The sequence below is a fragment of the Tursiops truncatus genome, chromosome 6 (assembly GCF_011762595.2).
Source record: "Tursiops truncatus isolate mTurTru1 chromosome 6, mTurTru1.mat.Y, whole genome shotgun sequence".
NCBI classification, from domain to species: domain Eukaryota; kingdom Metazoa; phylum Chordata; class Mammalia; order Artiodactyla; family Delphinidae; genus Tursiops; species Tursiops truncatus.
Window position 1 is genome coordinate 40,780,108 of NC_047039.1, and position 18,328 is coordinate 40,798,435.

At 42.3% G+C, this 18,328-nt stretch overlaps 1 protein-coding gene across 3 annotated transcripts in view; it reads right to left on the reverse strand.

The window, feature by feature from the left end:
• The window catches only part of TEK (TEK receptor tyrosine kinase), a 103,605-nt gene that overhangs the window by 46,978 nt on the left and 38,299 nt on the right, over window positions 1-18,328 (reverse strand). For 2 of the 3 annotated variants that reach the window (XM_073806057.1, XM_033858007.2), the window contains exons 2-6: window positions 12,564-12,875; window positions 5,455-5,565; window positions 4,427-4,579; window positions 1,031-1,162; window positions 415-555 (exon numbers count right to left, since the gene is read on the reverse strand). In XM_073806057.1, the coding sequence (XP_073662158.1) occupies window positions 415-555; window positions 1,031-1,162; window positions 4,427-4,579; window positions 5,455-5,565; window positions 12,564-12,875 (849 nt within the window). The remainder of the gene's footprint in view (window positions 1-414; window positions 556-1,030; window positions 1,163-4,426; window positions 4,580-5,454; window positions 5,566-12,563; window positions 12,876-18,328) is intronic. The other variant, XM_073806056.1, reaches the window with a different exon arrangement.

An 18,328-nucleotide genomic window follows, 5' to 3' on the forward strand; every position in this document is an offset into this window, starting at 1 on the left:
CCAAATCTTACCTGGATCTGACCTAAAAGCAATGATATTTATGATGCACTGAAGATAACAAATCTTCTATGGGTTTCCAACTCAAAGTGTGGTCTGAAAACCAAGAGCATCACCTCGGAGCTTGTTAGAAATGCAGACCCTCACGCCCCAGTCCAGACCTATGAAATCAGAATCTGTTTTAATAAGATCCCCAGGTGATGTATATGAGAAGCACTTTCTATGAGGTCCAGAGTCTTAACATGAAAGCATAATTAACTTTGGATGAAGATATCTTTGATTCAAAACCCTGTAATTCAGCAATAGACAGTTGAGTGAGCAGTCCAGGTATGTCCTACATGATGATTTCCAGCAAGCTGGATCTCCTTGGTATACCTGCTAGAACCTTTTCTCTTTAGGGGTGTGACTGGTACATACCTTCATTGCACTGCAGACCCTTCCAGCCTGTGGCACAGGAACACCCATAGGGGTCTGGGAGACAGAACACGTAGGACTTGCATCCCTCTGGTCCACTACACCTTTCTTTACAAGTTCTGCCAAACGTGTGCAGTTCACAAGCTGTGGGTGAGAAAAAGATGATTCAGAGGCAAATATGCAGCCCTTTGAAAATGCAGATTCTTCTTTTTAAGGGTCTCTCCTAGACCAGTGAACATGGAAAATAATCCAACGTAAGCTGTGGAATTGTCAGTGTAAACACACCCTTGTGGCCCATTTTATAGATAATGAAACTGCCTCACAGAGAGGATACTCCAGGCACAGCCCCCAGTAGTGCAGTTTGCGTACTGCACAAACCTAGGGAGAGGCGTTCACACCATAGATGTCGTAGATTTGTATACTTATTACAACTTTTCAGTGGTTGACAATAAAGAGCCTTTAAGAAAGGGCACTTTTTTTGAATTTACTCAAAGGTACCATATGGGCTCACAGAGGCCATTTAGCTTCCATTCCCAAATGGGTCCAGATCTAAAATTCTAGATCCAGCAACAATGGCTTTTTAAATCCACAGGTTACTCATCAAGCACTTTTGACTTACCTTTCTCACATGTTCTCCCCATGAACCCAGGAGGGCAAATGCATTCCCCGGTATCTTCGTGGCAGATCCCATTGTTCATACAAGCAGTGCAGACACGGTTACATTCAGGTCCCCACTTCTGAGCTTCACATCCTTTTTTTAAGGAAAACAAGACTATGGTGAGTGGAGCAACTTCATTCCCCAAAGCTTTATTGAGCACCTGATACATGTTAGTCATGTGAGTGGGCACTGGTGAACGAAGATAAATAAAACACAATCTCTGCTCTCTAAAAGCTAAGAGTCCAATGTGGGAAACAGACATGTGATAGAAAATAATGATAACGACAAAGACAGAAGTACCTAATTCTGCCTTAGGGTTGGAATAGGGCATAAAAGAGGGCTTCTCAGAGGAGGTGGTATGTGCGTTGAATCTGCAGGACCCACTAAGTGACAAAGAAGATAAGGCTGGAGAGCGTGTTCTGGGCAAAGGCTAGGTTGGGAGGAAAACACGGCATGTTTGGAGAGCTGCAGTTACGGTTAGAGACAAGAGCAGTGGTTTTCAAAGTGTGACCCCTGACGAGTAGCATCACTATTACCTGGGAATCTGTTAGAAATGCAAATCCCAGACTCCCATCAATGACCTACTGTATGAGAAACTCTGGAGGTAGCCTAGCAACCTATGCTTCACACGTGTTTCAGATAATTCTGAGGCGTGCCAGAGTTTGGGAGCCTCCAGTGTAAAGAATGTGGAGAATAACCCAAATGGGAAAAGAATCTGAAAAAGAATAGATCCATGTATATATGTAACTGAATCACTTTGCTGTACACCTGAAACTAACACAAAATTGTAAATAGTTCAATATAAAATAAAGATTAAAAAAAATAAAGAATGTGGAGACAGAAGACAGCTAAAAGGGGAAGCAGGAGCTAGTAGCCCCCAAATATTTTTCAGGTAGAAAACATATAAGAAATGAAGCAAGATACAAAATTGAAAGTACGAGAATGGTAAAATGCTTCTAGATTCGTATTTCCTGGTTCTTTCTCTCCAGCACTTGGTGATTTCAGATTGTTATTTAGGATACCTTCTGATAAGGAAAGCTCAGGGGGAGCGGGGTAGGGTGACTGTTTGTGGTCAGGAATTTAGTTTAATTTTTCTTCTGAAAGGAACTAATGTCTTTGTCCCTGAATATTAGTCTCGCGGTGGTAAACCTGGACCTGTGCCTACAGCTTATAATATTTTTGCCAAGAACTCCTAGTTAACAGTATTTTCTCTAAAATAATCAGGAAGACTGTCAACACAGACCCAGTCTTACAGGCAACCACTTAATTGATAAAGCTACAAAATGTCTCAAAGCTACTCTTTACGTGCCTTAATATATAAAGGGAAAACTACTTCTGCACAATTAGTGATTTCTGGAGAGCCAGAGCACAGATTATCTTCACATGATGAAAACTAATGATGGCAGACACTGGAGATGAAAAGGGTTCTCCTGTTACATTAAAGTATGTCTCTAACCCTGCACCGATCTGAAGACCAGTCCCAGCTTCACTCCTAATCCTGGGAAAGAGGAAGGGATTAAGCTCAAGGAGATACTTAAAGTGATCTCTTAGAGGGATGCAGAAGACAGGAAAAGAGTTCCTTGATAAGCAACAAGTATGCAGTTAGGCTTCTGTTATTTTCTTCAAAAGCCTCGTGGTTTTGTATTTTAGGAAACCATAGACCCGTGGCATACAGAGAGAAATTCTATAAACTTAATGTTTTCGAGAAATCTTTTGCCATGGAGAGAATTTACGCCGAAAAGAAATCCTACACATATAACCAGTATGATTTTTAATACACATCTTTAAGCACTGACTATTCCTAGGGTTCAAATCTACCTGGAGAGATACCTTACAGTTATGAGAAATGAACAAAATGCCTTCAACTGTACCGCATTTCTTGGTAAACAACAAAGAGGTCAAAGGGAAGGAAGTACTTTTAAATAGGATGGTTGTGGCCCAACTCAAACTTTCTTAGAATGATTTTGGATATTAGCAGAGCTTCTCAAACAGTTTTATTGAAATAAGAGCCAAAGAGAATGAATGTGCTTCTAGCCATCTGAAAAGGAGACAACCTGCAGATCAAAATGTGTTTGAAGTCTTTTGCTTTATCTTAAAATTTCAGGGAAATTTAAAATTCAAATCTATGATAAGTCACGTTTGTTTTGTCATTTAAAAAAAAAAGCTTTAAACCTTTTACCACATATCGACATTTGATGTTTTTGATATTGCTGGAAAATCTGCCAATTTACCCCAGACTATGAGTGCCCCTGGTACATGGTGCTATATCGCACTGGAGAGACCATCTTAATGAAATGAATGCAACCTGTGTCCTTGCCATTCAGACTCTCCGAGAGTAGAGAGGAATGAAAGGGGATTTCACCTGCCCAAACTAGATGAACCACACTTTTCATATGTCTATTTTCATATCGTAGTATCTGTTTATCTATTTATGTATGTACCTGCTCTGCTTGGGAATTACCCAAGGGACAGTGATTCATCTTATTATCCTTGTATTCTCAACACCAGCACAATGCCTGGCAGAGACTTATAATCAACACGGATTTGTTGCATGAATGAATGAATGCATAAATATAATGCAAAGCAAAATAAGTGCTCTTCACAAGTTAGCGATGCTAATCATGAGAGGAATGACAGGGCATCCCTAGTACTCAGACCTGAAGGCCTGAACATTTAATATCATGAATACCTAACATAACCGGAGAAAATTCAGGGCAAATTTTTTGCTTTCTATAGATCAATTTTTGTAAAAACCACTGGTGAGAGTTACTACCCACTTTGATAGTTATAATGGGGGAGAAGTTTTCACCAGTTCTAACTCTTGCATTTTTCAAACCTGAAAACAGAAATCACATTTGAGAGTTAAATGATCTGGAAAGTTGGGATTTACAGGAGACTTAAGGTTTCACTAGATACTAGGCCAACCCAGAAGGCCCAACTCATCTCCCTGTAGCAGACACCTTTTGGGAAGACTGTCCAGCTCACAGTGATTACCATTCTGTATGTAGTATGTGGCTCCACCCTTGTCTATAGCTCATTGGTCTAGGCGAGTAGACACCTGACACGTGTCAGGCCAATCTGATTGTTCATCCTGAGAGTTCAACATTTAGAAGTAAAAGAAACATCACTGAAGCTAAGTTAGGGTCATGGTAGCCTCCTAAAGTCCACCCACCCTCCCCGGTGCTGAGCCCCAGATCTTCCCTGGAAGATCTTTTCTGGAATTTGCTTATCAGCTTTTCCATCGATTTTTTAAAGTCTTCAGTATACTTTCAACTAATCCCTGGTTTTTGCTTAAGTAGCCAGAGTCAGTTTCTGCTACTTCCAACTAAAAATCCTAACAACCACACCATCACTTACTCCGGACTATTAGCCTGGTGAAGGCCGAGGTGAAGAGGTTTCCTCCTATGTACCTGGCCGAGTACACTCCAGCATCCTGGGGCTGAGCATGAGGCAGATGCACTTCTAAAATATCAGGTACTTCATGCCGGGGCACTGAATGGATGAAGGAACCTGTAAGGGAGAAAAGTGGAGAACAATGGGTCTCACTCAAACACTCCTGTTTCCTTGTCTGCCCCCTCCACTTGATCAGCTTTCCCTGGCCTGATACAGAAAATGTGCTCTAGCGTATTAGATGGGGGGGAGAAGAATGAAAAGGCTGAACTATCGAATGCTCTCCCAAACGTTGAGAAAAGTATGGTGTTGGAGCACATAGGTTAGTCTATAGGATCTACCACCAAACACATGAAGATGAGGGTAGCCTAAATTTCTCATCTTCTGCAGGGAGAGGCACACCGACAAAGCTGGGGAAAACGTCAGGTAAACTTGCCAACTAATCAATTAAGAGATAACTAGAATCACTACTCCAACCTGTAAGTCATTCATCCACAGAACTCAGAAGTCTCCATCAATATTCCAGCGGCGTCAGGAAACTGCCACCAGGTGGCGCCAAACCGTAGTCAGACCCAGACAGATTTGGGTTGCGCACTTGGACCCCCAGAACCCCTGCCAGTTGGCTTTCCAGGCTCACTCTGGTCATTTCCTTAGCCTTGCAACCAAACAGCATCCCATTTTACATGGCAGAATTTGAGACCCCACATATTACATCATGATGGGACTTTCTTGTACGTTCATAGTTCTTGTACGTTCATAGTTCATACTGTATATTTGTAAATGTACAATGTGTAAAAATCTTTACTTTAATTTACTTAAGTAACCAAACATGTTACCTAAGACAGCTTCTATCATAGAATCTGATTAGCTTGCATCATAGTAGCTTTACTTCAAACATCTGCCCCCAAGACTGCAATAAGATAATGACCCAGTATGTTTTATGCTATCTGATGTCTCGCACAACAGTGTCAGAATGACACAAAACACATACTCACCGTTTTTGTAAATCACTGCATCTTCTTCTTTAATCAATACCTTTTTGAAAGATATGTTCACATTATCTCCCCTGTCCACAGTCATAGTTAAAGTAGCTGGTAGGAAGGAAGCTTTTAAAAGAGAGAGAAAAAACAAATGAGAAAATGAGGTTATATATCTTTTCCAGGAACAAATGAACCTTGACTCAGAAGATGAGGCCTATGACTTGGCAGGAGTCAGCTGGTTTTCATGAGAGCTTAGAGAGCCACACTGTGAAGGCAGAAGATGCCTCTGAACCATGCTCAGAAGGACCTGAGCTTTGGGTACATCTGCTTGTTTTCCTCAGCGCCTGCTGACCTGGGCACAGTGCCCTGGAAGACTCCCACACAGATACCGTGGTGCAGATAGTGACATGGGGTGGACCCAGAGGGAGAGTGGTGGAGATCAAAGAGCACCGTGAGCCCTGGAATTAGACAGTCCTGGGCTTAAGGCCACCCTCTGCCACTTACTGAACCTTTTTTTTTTTTTTTTTTTTTTTTTTTTTTGCTGTACTCGGGCCTCTCACCGTTGTGGCCTCTCCCGTTGCGGAGCACAGGCTCCAGACGTGCAGGCTCCGCGGCATGTGGGATCTTCCCGGACCGGGGCACGAACCCGTGTCCCCGGCATCGGCAGGTGGACTCTCAACCACTGCGCCAGCAGGGAAGCCCTACTGAACCTTTTTGACCCAGTTATTTCACCTCTGAACCCCTCAGCTTCCTCATCTGTAATTTAGGAGTAAAAGTATTTACCTTAAACGGTTGTTAGGAATAGTAAATGATGTATGCCAAACCCCTGGGTGCTTAGAAGAGGTCAGGATCCTTCCCAAATATAAACAAAGGCCACGCCGCTGTGGTGACACGTGCAGTGTGGCCATGAGTGGCAGGGAAGGCAGGCAGGGGACCTCGGGGCCGCCTTCTGGGGCTCCCTCTCACCTGAGGAGGTGCTTCATTTAGCAATCTAACCGAACAGCTGTTGCTCTCTACGACATGCCCTCAGGCTCCTGTGAGAACTATCTGACCATTTCAGGCTGTTGTTCCTTTCTCTGCGGTTTGTTTATATTTTCTGCTCCTTTGTGTGAAGATTGTTTAGCTGACCGTGGGACTTCTCGCTCAGCATTGTATTCTGAAAAGGAACTGAGATTCTCCACTCGGCTCAACTCCAGTGTGGCTTTACGTTTTCCCCATTCTGTGGTTTTTTTTATTATTTCAGACTTTGCGCCTCTTAAGCTCCCTGTTTTGGGGGTCGGAACACAGTCGCACCAGAGTTCCCCTGCCACCCAGCTGGCCACCTCCCGCATTCATGGCTCTAGGTGGATCGTTCTTTGCTGAGGACTAAGAAAGTACATCCACAAGCCAGCCTTGCACCTTGGGCTTCCTGATGACACAGGAGTCCGACCTGTACACAGTACGCATAGACTGATAGTCACGTGACTCGACTGGATCATGAAAACAATAAGCCCCTATTGACCAGGCATTGTTCTAAGCACTTCACACATATTTAATTTTCATAATATCTCTAGGAGATAGGTACTACAATTATCCTACTTTTACAAATGAGGACATCAAGGTCCAGAGAGGTCAAGTAACCTGTTCAAAGTTACACAGCAAGCTCACAGGAGAGCCAGGATTTGAAGCAGGTAGCTCAGCTCCAGAGGCCCTTCATAGGTCATATAACACCTTCTTTTAGAAATGAGATTGCTGAGGCCTAGGTTATGGGATGACTTGCTTGAGATCATTTGGATTGATTAATTAACTCACAGACCTTAACTACGAACACAATTCACTTATTCCTTAAGCGGTGGAGAAGAAACTAGAAGGTAGTAAAAGTTATAAACAAAGACGCTTCTCATGGATGAAAAATAATTGAGCTAAATTTCAGTTGTCTCCTTTAATTTAATGATAAATAAAAACTGAGAGTAATAATGTCATTTTACGCCCGTTGTTATTTTGTATAATTTCATAACAGCCCTGTGAAGACCAGATATCCACAGTCTGTCAGTGTGGAGATGGAGTTAAGGGTGACCAAGTCCCTTCCCAAGGCCTTCTAACAATAAATGTGAAAGTTGAGACACAAACTCAAGAGCTCCACACTTGTTCCAGACATCAGCCCTCCAGACCCATCCTGCTCCGGGCCCGGCACCCTTACCTCTCACTTCCAGCCATGCTCAACTGTACTCAGTCCCTCAAACAGATCCCATGATCACTCACGTCCAAGTCATGAACTTTCTCCCTTCTCTTCTGCTCCTTCCTTTCCCCTGTGTCTCAGCAAGTCCTACTCATTCATCGGTCTCCATTTAGATGTCACTTTCTCCAGGGGCCTTACGCAATCCTGGAATCCAGGTTAAGTGCCGTCATACTGCCCTCCATATACCCTGTCCTTCCCCATTACAGCCCCACTCAAACTAGGCTGAGCATTCCAGGAGGGTAGGCTCATGGCGGTTTTGAAAGGCAACACAGGGATCAGACCCAAGTTTACCTTCCCAGGTCCAACACGGGAAACCAGGTATATGAATGCTTTTAGTTACAATAGTTATAAGACTTACCTACTAATATGAAATCATAATAATCCTCATCAGATATGCATTTGGTAATGATTAAATTACATAGCAATGTGTAGAAAATTGCTAGGGAGATGTCAGGCACATAATAAGTATTCAGGAAATGTTAACTTTGTTGTGTTTCCCACGTGTGGCACAAATAGAGGTTTAAGAATACTTGTGGGGGGCTTCCCTGGTGGCGCAGAGGTTGAGAATCTGCCTGCTAATGCAGGGGACACGGTTTCGAGCCCTGGTCTGGGAGGATCCCACATGCCGTGGAGCAACTAGGCCCATGAGCCACAAATACTGAGCCTGCGCTCCGCAACAAGAGAGGTCGCGATAGTGAGAGGCCCGCGCACCGCGATGAAGAGTGGCCCCCGCTTGCCACAACTAGAGGAAGCCCTCGCACAGAAACGAAGACCCAACACAGCAAAATTAAATTAATTAATTCATAAACTCCTACCCCCAACATATTCTAAAAAAAAAAAAAAAAGAATACTGTGGAATGAAAGAATAGATGAATGAATCCGATTTCAAATTTTCCTATTTTCTTCATACATTTAACATGCTCATTTGAGTTATTTAGATACAAATGGCTCCTCTCGGTCAACTTCACAAATCATGTTTGGGAAATTGGATGTTCTTAAAGCAAAGCCATTTCTCAAATGAAAAGAGGAAGAAAAATAACCTAGGTTTCTTCTGATGGAACACTCTGTAATAGATCTTCGGATGTGAAAACATTCCAAACTTCATTTATACCTCCCTATCCCCAAATGCAATGTGCAGGGAGGTTTGAAAAAACTGCTTTTGACTTTTTTGGATGATGCCATTGATAAAAATCCCTTTGGCCATTTGGAGCCTGTGAGCCAATTTAAGCTGTGTTTTGGCACATCTCAAATGGATTTTCCACTTCCTCCCCAGATGCACGAGTCAGCAGCAAAGCAGGGATATAGTGATGTTTATCCTATCCTGCTGTGTCCCTAGGCGGGCACTCCTGAGTTCCCGTGATGTTTTACCAGGGAGTTAAGAGCGTCATGAAGACACAGTGTTGGAGGTTTTCTTGACTCACCATAAAGGATATCACTTTCCTTACACCGTATTTCAGCCATTGGATGGTCAACAAAAGAAAATCAGTTCAACAGCTTGAGATGATGTTGTTATTCAAATACAGGAGAGAAAGTACTTCCTATTTTTCTATTTTGTCTAAACCTCCATAATTATGTTAAAAGATGATATTAACATTTTCCACAGTTGAGTAGCAAAATTAATAGTCCCACTAAATTACTGCTCATTCCAAGGCACTAAATAATGACAATTACTGAACATTTACTGTGAGCCAGATAATGTTGGTGATTTCATTTGATTCTCAAATGTACGTGGTAAAGTCTCTATCCCCATTTATTTTTTCAAATGAGCAAACTATGATTTCAGGTAAGTAATTTGCGCTGGGTTATACCAGCAGTTGCAGAGCTAGGCTCAAACCCATGTCTGACTAACCTCCACTCCCGTATCTCTGTGCTCTAGGTTGCTTTTTGGGGTTTCAACTAGAGTTTGTTGTACTTTATAAAACAAGTGCTCAGAATTGGGGTGGGTGGTTAAAGTAAGTGAGAGTGATATAGAGAGGGTAGTGCAATAAATACAGACTCTGAAGCCAGACCGCTTGGCATTAAATCCTATTCCCACCATTTACAAACTGCTATTGTTATTATTATGTAAATTGTTCTGCAATGTCTCACTTTACAGTGAGCTTTCAGGAACATATCTACTGTGTAAATCAAATCTTACACTCATGGGAGCTGGCTTCTTGTATATACCATCTTACTCTTATTTAAAACCTAAGACGCTTTTGAAGATATTATTATACCCATTTCACAGATGATGAAAAATGAGACCAATAGAAGTTGAATAACTTGCTTAAGGCCATACAGCTGGTAAGTGGTAAAGAATTAAACTCAGGTGAAGTTGAGTCTAAAAGCCATCTTCTCTTCACTGTTCCTCACTATCCATGCCTGCCTTAGCCTCATTTAACTGAACTTAAACTATGCTTTACCTGTGCTGACCTGGACTCTCACTTTGGCGGGATCATTACGGTTGGTTTTGTTTTGGTTTTTTTTTTTGCGGTACGCAGGCCTCTCACTGCCGTGGCCTCCCCCGTCGCGGAGCACAGGCTCCGGCCGCGCAGGTTCAGCGGCCATGGCTCACGGGCCCAGTCGCTCCGCGGCATGTGAGATCCTCCCGGACCACGGCACGAACCCGCGTCCCCCGCATCGGCAGGCGGCCTTTCAACCACTGCACCACCAGGGAAGCCCTACGGTTGGTTTTTGACTCCCAATATTCTGTTTTAATTTGCTCTACGGATTCTTATTTATACATTTTCAGGACAGCCCAGAAAGGGCACTTCTCATGTCAAACCTGTGAGATCACTGGGGCACAAATCTCAGATCATCTTCATTCAGAATGTGGGCATATCAGCAGAAGGACATAACTCTTTACACAAGTCAGATCCCAATGACACATGTGAAAAATAACAGAGCCGACTTTTCAGCCACGATAGCTTTGGCACACCTCACATCCCTTTGTTCAACCTCTCTTCCCTCATCAGAGAGCTGCATTCCTGGGAATTTCTGTTGTGCACTTTTCCCACTCGCCTGATGCCATTTAAAGGTGAATGTTATAGTTTTGCTAAGAGGGCCTTTTCCCTCATTTGTGATGAATAATGATTTTATCACTTTGATCTTAAAACGAGCTTGCTGCCTTCAAATTTTTTAATTACCACCATTAGCAAATTCAAAGAAATATTTTCAGGTAGACCCCAGCTAGGGGCTGACTCTAACCCCTTGCTACTCAAAGTGTGGTCCTCAGCCCAGCAACATCTTATCCCCTGGGACCTTGTTAGAAATGCAGAATCTCAGGACTCTCCCCAAGGATCTACTGACTCAGAGTCTGCATTTTAACAAGACCCTTAGGGTGATTTTATAAGCATTTTTAACCTTGAGAAGCAGTAATCTAAAAAACCTACAGATTCCTGTATAAAAAGCTGACAGTCAGAAATGTGCAGAGGTGCATAATTTATCTGGATCAATTTTACAATTAAAAATCAAATCCTAAAGAGCTCACAATGTCATTGTCTCATGAAATGACACATCCTCAGTCCACAGTCTCGTGTGGTTATGATGATGTTAATTTGGTGAGGACCCCTTCATTTTAGTAATAACCAACCCAGAGAAAGGGACTGAGGGTGAGGGGCCAGATCATTTCCATCAGAACAAGGAGAGGTCATTTCTGCTGGAATCTGTACCTTCATCCCAGTAGATAGCATCAAGAGCACCAGAAGTCTACCTGCCTGTCCAAACTTGGGAGCCTTAGGGCAGAACAGAGTCATTAAATAATGTTTACAATGACATCTCCTCCAACTGCCATGAGTTTGGTGGACCGGCCCAAAGATACAGCTTAGGACCCACTTCTATTTTGGGAGAAGGGTTCCATCACATCACTGCTTTTTGAGGCACCGAAAGGAGTAATACTCTTCCTTTGCAGAAGGCTCTCAAGGTCCTCCTTCAAAAGTTCTGGTGTTCTGTGAGCTGGGCCTGGGTACTCCTCTTCTAAAATTAAATCATGTAGCCTGAAAAAAAGGGCCCCAATTCTTCATCCCTCCCGGTATCCATACTCGTGGCCATGTAATTGTGTAATACCCTCCCATTCTGACTTTTGGCTCAGCTGTTCGACTTGCTTTGGGCAATAAAAGTGAGGCAGAAGTGAGAGTATACAGTACTAAGGCTAGGTTTCAAGAAGCCTCGTGTGTTTCCGCTTGCTCTCTTGCACCCCTGCTGTCTCCATGAGAACATATCGACATTAGCCTGCTAACGGATAACAGTCACGTGGAACAGAGCCAAGGTAGCCCAACCAGGGCCAGCCTAATAAGCCTAGAGCCAGCCAATATCCACACACATGAGAGAGCTGCCCAGTCAAGATCAGCCACCTATCAACCCAGCTGACTCAGACTCACAAGCTATGAGTCATTATCATTATGCCACCGTGGCTTTGGTCGTGTGTTACACAGCATTACTATGTCAATAGATAACCACTGTACCAAGTAACTAATTAAATTGAGTTATTGAGAGATGTTTCCCTTAATGTTTTATTTCTACCATATTTCTCCTCTGAAAACATTAACTTCTGTTAAGAATACTCAGAGGCCAAGAAAACAAATAAGGAATCAAATGAAAAATCAATGAGAAAACTCAAAATAGCCCATAGTTTGGCGGTGGACACTTGTCTTCATTGCTGTGAATCATATTATATACACGTAACATGTTCCTATCTCCATCAGGACCATGGAGTCCTTAGGAGAACATGTGATAGATTTCATTTCATCTCATGAACTAGGCACAAGGTCTAGTGAAAGGATTGTATGTGAGGGAGTTGGACTAGATCATCTCTCATCTCTAATGCTCTCAGGAAGCTCATCCCCAGCCTGAGTGAGCAGCCGTCAAGACAAGAGGCGGGTGTGGGTCTCAGTGGACCTCACCTGCCCACAACCAAGGGGCACGTTACCTTGTTGGCGCATCTTCATGGTCCGTATCCTTATTGCCTCTCCTCGAACTCGCCCTTCACAGAAATAAGCACCATTGATTGTACTAGCCTTTTCTCTCTTCCAAACAACTTTTTTAGCCCATTCTCTGGTTGCATCTTGAGTAACTTCCAGTGGATCCTGGTGCTGGTTCATTAAGGCTTCAAAGTCCCTTCCTATGATGATGGGCTCATGCGGGCGCCATCCAGAGGCGATGCAGGTGAGGGATGTCTCAGCGTCAGACACGAGAGGTAGGGAATTGATCAAGATCAGGTCCATGGCACCGTCCACTGTTGCTAAAAGGAAAAGACGGAACATAATGTATGAGGAAGGTTATTAACATGGCCCCACAGGATAAGCTGGTGTTTACAAAGCCTTGTCTAAAAATAACTGTGTGAGCGGTCTTTCTAAAATGCTACTCTGATCATGTGCCTATCTCTCATTGGACAAAATCCAAAACTCTTTACCATGGCATCAAGACTCTTCATCACCTAGACCCTGCTAACCACTGCTGCCCCATTGCACGCCCTAGCTGTAATGGACTATCGGTTATTCTCCATTCCCAAAACGAGATGTGCACTAGGTGTCTTTATGCACTACAGTGCCTGAGACATAGTTAAGTATTCAGTAAGCGTTTGCTGAATTGAGACAAATTCATGATAATGGCATTATCATTATTTATCATTAATTATTGATCAATTAATGATAATGTGGTTCTACCCCAATAATAATGTATTCTAAAGAAATATGTCAATGACATACACCATATGCTAACTTTATAGACTCTCATCATTATCAAAGTATTGCCTGATTCCACATTAAATTCCGCAAGCTAAGGGAGGGACTGAGTGAAGTCTATATTTCCCTCTGACCCTCATCTTTGAAATGAGCCTAATAAGACCTGTCTTGCAGAATTCTTGTAAAGATTAAATGAGTTAAACTACATCACCTGCCAAACACTGTGTCTGCAATATACAGGATACTCAATGACCATTATTTCATTTCTCTTTATTCTGCTTCTGAACACCTAGCCCCAAACCTCAAATCTTCCCAAATGTAAAAAGAAAATCCTACCTGACTTTTAAGATTTATTTACTAAGTGATAAAGCACATTTACAAAAAGAAAACCCTCTCATTTCACTTTCTTTCTCTCCCTCTCCCTATTTCCCTTTCTCTTCTCATTTCCAAAGTTTCGAAGATAAGCAAATGGAATCTGTGCCTATTCTCTCCTCTTGGTGAATGTGGAAATACCAGGGATGGAGGTTGTTTTCTGGCTCCAGTGATGGTTGCTTCTCAAGTCTACATAAAATGATCAGGAGACTAGAAAGGTCAAGCACAGCGGGTGATGAGGGCTACTGGAGTCTCAGGGACCTTTATGTAGATGTAAAGTGATTCAAGTATGTTCCATGTTATCTTATTTAATATTCATCAAATTTTCTCCTGGGAGTATGCGCCATGATCTCATTTTTAAATATAAAGAAATTAGGGCTCAAAAGATTGAGTAGCTTATTCTATCTTCCACAGCTATTGAAGTCAGAGCTGGAATTCAAATTCTCACTGATCTTTCAGTTCCTTAGCTATACCATGCCCTTTCCTACCTCAAAACCTTTGGACATGCTGATCCCTGTGCCTGGAATGCTCTTTTCCACTCTTTTCATGGCTAATTTGTCTCATCCTTTGGGGTCTTAGCTTAAATGCCTTTCTCATGGACATCTTCTTTACTTATCTTATCTATAATATCTACACACTCTCATCCCATAAAGATTACCACAGTCTGTGATTATTTTATTTGATCTCTCTCCTCCTAGATGATACATTCCATTAGAATGAGAATTGAAGCTGTTTTATTTGCATTGATTTACATAGGAATATTCTACCTATTCTCAGCATATAGAGGACTTAATAAATATTTGTTGGCTAGATGGATGGATGGACGGACAGATGGACAAATTTTATACCAGATCTAGTTCAGTTTCACTGATTCACTTGGCTCCCACTTGTTGAAACATGAGGTTAAAAATGAAAGTTCTCTTCTATTTACAATAGCCAAGACATGGAAACAACCTAAATGTCCATTGACAGATGAATGGATAAAGAAGATGTGGTATATATATACACACACCCCATGGAATATTGCTCAGCCATAAAAAATGAAATAATGCCGTTTACAGCAACATGGATAGACCTAGAGATTATCATATTAAGTGAAGTAAGTGAGAAAGAGACAAATACTATATGATATCACTTATATGTGGAATCTGAAATATGACCCAAATGAACCAGTCTATGAAACAGAAACAGACCTGTGGTTGCCAAGGGGGAGGGGCGGTGGGGAAGGGAAGGATTGGGAGTTTGAGGTTAGCAGATGCAAACTATTATATACAGGATGAATAAACAACAAGGTCCTACTGTATAGCACAGGGAACTATCTATATTCAATATCCTGTGATAAACCATAATGGAAAAGAATATGAAAAAGAATATATAGGGCTTCCCTGGTGGCACAGTGGTTGAGAGCCCGCCTGCGGATGCAGGGGACGCGGGTTCGTGCCCTGGTCCAGGAGGATCCCGCATGCCACGGAGCAGCTGGGCCCGTGAGACATGGCTGCTGAGCCTGCGCGTCCGGAGCCTGTGCTCCACAACAGGAGAGGCCACAACGGTGAGAGGCCCACGTACCGCAAAAAATAAATAAATAAATAAAAATAATATATATATGTATAACCGAATCACTTCGCTGTACAGCAGAAATTAACACAACATTGTAAATCAACTATACTTCAATAAAATTTTTTTAAAAAATGAAAGTGCCCTTCTGAGTCTAAACTGACCCCTTTGCCCATATTTAAAAGACTGTTTTGATAATTACTGAATTTATGAGGGGGGGAAAGCAAATGTTACGCTTTTACAAAATGCTATAGAAAGGTGATCAGTGGTTGCTGAGGATTTGGAGCAGACTGGTATTCATTTACCAGACCTACTTATGCCAAGCATTGTGCCTGCCATGAAGTCCTCATACAATTTGTTTTTGACGGCATTTGCCAATGTTTGATGTATACAGTGATGTTTTGAGGATGATCCTATTAGGAGCTACATTTTACCTGATTCACTAGGAAGAATTTCAAAGTCAAGTCTTAATGTAAGTAGGAGTTGGTGTTGCAATATTTTTCTTGTAATATTAACTCAGTACGCTGAGGGAAGAAATCTTGAGTAGAATGGGTTCCCAAGCCTGACCCTCAAGAATCTATCTTGCTTCTAGCCTCATTGGTTTAACTTTAGGATTTCAAGAGAGGGAACAGAGGTTAGGATAAGAAAAGCATCGCAAGAGAGAATGAGCTAGGAAACCTAGCTGTGGAATTACAGCCTCCAAAAATAACACCAGAGCACAGTTACCCGTCCACACACACACACACACACACACATCCAGCCCTGCCTCTGAGTAAGTACCACCTCATCTCCCACACTCACTCCTTCCAGGCATGTTCCCAGAGAGAGTCATCAAGAGGAAGGAAACACTGTAATTCTTTCAGCTCCAGTGGGATCCACCCCCATTTCTAGGGCCAGCTGAGTGATTTGCCAAAACCAAGGGCTCTGCTCTGAACTCACCGAACTGCATTAGCACTGGCCGTGGTTTATTTAATGACTTTAGGAAATAATAGAAAAAGCAGTTGATTTGAAAAGACAACCACACTGCATCTGTAAATTATTTCTAGGTATGGGTCTAGTTTATTTTTCCTTTTGTTCCTCCCAGCTCTCTCCCTTTGCTTTCAGGGATAGAAAGGGAAACTGTATACTCTGAGAGTCTGGATTTGACTACACTTTGCTACCCTTATTCAGCATGTCAGTTTCAGGAAGCACTCTTCCACCCATGAGTTCTCTGTCCTTTGTACTGCCACTTACAATAAAATATCAGAAGAATTTTGTACATGAGTTTTAGATACAGGAAGAAATACTTACCACGTTCCTGGAATGAATTTTAAAAATCATCTGTTTTGCTTTCCTAAAACAAGAATCAGTATTTGTTCTTGTTTGCATATGCCCCAGGGAATTTCTGGAAGGTGATACAGGAAGCTAAGAACAAGGGTGACCCATAGGGGAGAATGAGGTCATTGGGGGGGACAATGACCGGGGCGGGGGGGGGGGGGGGGGACGACACTTTTCACTGTATACGTAATGTATACAATGTTTTTGAACCATTGGAATATTATCTACACATAAAAATTAAATGTAAAAAAGTAAATGTTAACTGCTCTTCCCTTAAAAAGGTGCATTTGCAAGGGAACCTAGAACCAGAGAAATATATATGTCTCTCATCATTTATCCCTACACTCACTCCAAATCTTTTTGGATCACATCCATATAACGCATTTTCTTTTCCTCTCAACTTTGGACTAGTAATAGAAAATGTGACATCGCTCCACAATGCTGAGAAAAAAATTGGTTAAAAGAAAAGAAAAGGGAGGAGGAGAGTGGCCAAACTTCACCTTTCAAAAAGAAGAGAGAAGCAGAGGCCCTACTGCCACAGGTACAATTGTAGCCTGTGGCTTCTCAAAAGGGTTCTGCTACTGGCATAGTGAAAGGTGTAACTGCTACTGTGTGACTGATGCTACCCAGGAATCTGCTGTTGGTGACATTTTCCTGAGAATAAACGCCAAGAGACAGAGCCCACCTGGGCTGGCACAGCTATCCGTCCCCACACCAACACCTTTTCTTCCACTACAAAACTATCCTCTCCAAGTCCTACTGCAGACCGGTTTTGAGTTGTTTCACCACAACCACAGCCTGAAGAGCTTGGATCAAATTCATTAATTAGTTCAATTCACACTTCAACATCAAGACTAAGAGTCTGCCGTAAGTAAGATGCATATGGAATTTCACACATCTTAACGTGTTTTGGGGATTGATATTATTTTTCCTCAGCAAAGATCTCACAAACACTTTTCAATATTTGCATAAAAGTGTCTCTTGTTTGTAAGGAGATACTGGCCAATGTAACACAGCAGCTATTGGGTTAACAAATGACTGGTCATCACAGTTGAAGCACAATATCCTACAACATTGTTCTGCTCATTATGTTTTCTGTGTGCCGTACTGAACAGCATCTAACATTTTGCAGTAACATTTTCTCACTAAATCTCACTGTGGTGAACACAAAATGCTGCTTAAATCTTCTTTTTGCGTATAGATTTTCTCTTTTTTTAATTTTAGTAATTTTTTTTCTCTTTTTTTGGCTTCATTGGGTCTTAGTTGCGGCACGCGGGATCTTCATTGAGGCGCACAGGCTTCTCTCCAGTTGTGGCGCGCAGGCTTCTCTTTAGTTGTGGTGTGTGGATTTTCTCTTTCTCATTGAGGCGCGCCAGCTCAGTAGTTGTGTTGCGTGGACTTAGTTGCCCCACAGCATGTGGGATCTTAGTTCCCTAACCAGGGATCGAACCCACGTCCCCTGCACTGGAAGGTGAATTCTTTACCACTGGAGCACCAGGGAAGTCCCTGCATATAGGTTTCCTTATACTCAGTATTGCTTCTGTAAAAATAAAATAACACCCCCTGAGGAAACGTAAAAATAAGAGAAATCCCTTAAGAAGGAATACAGAAAATGGACCAGGTGTGGCTGACAGGGACCAAAAATAAAACGGAGCCAGGCAGTCACGACAGACCTGGGACTGAGTCACGTAATTCTTTCTTAGAAAAACCACACACAAAAAAACCCTATAAGGACTTCTGATTCTGCTAAGGTCCTACCTGGAAAAGC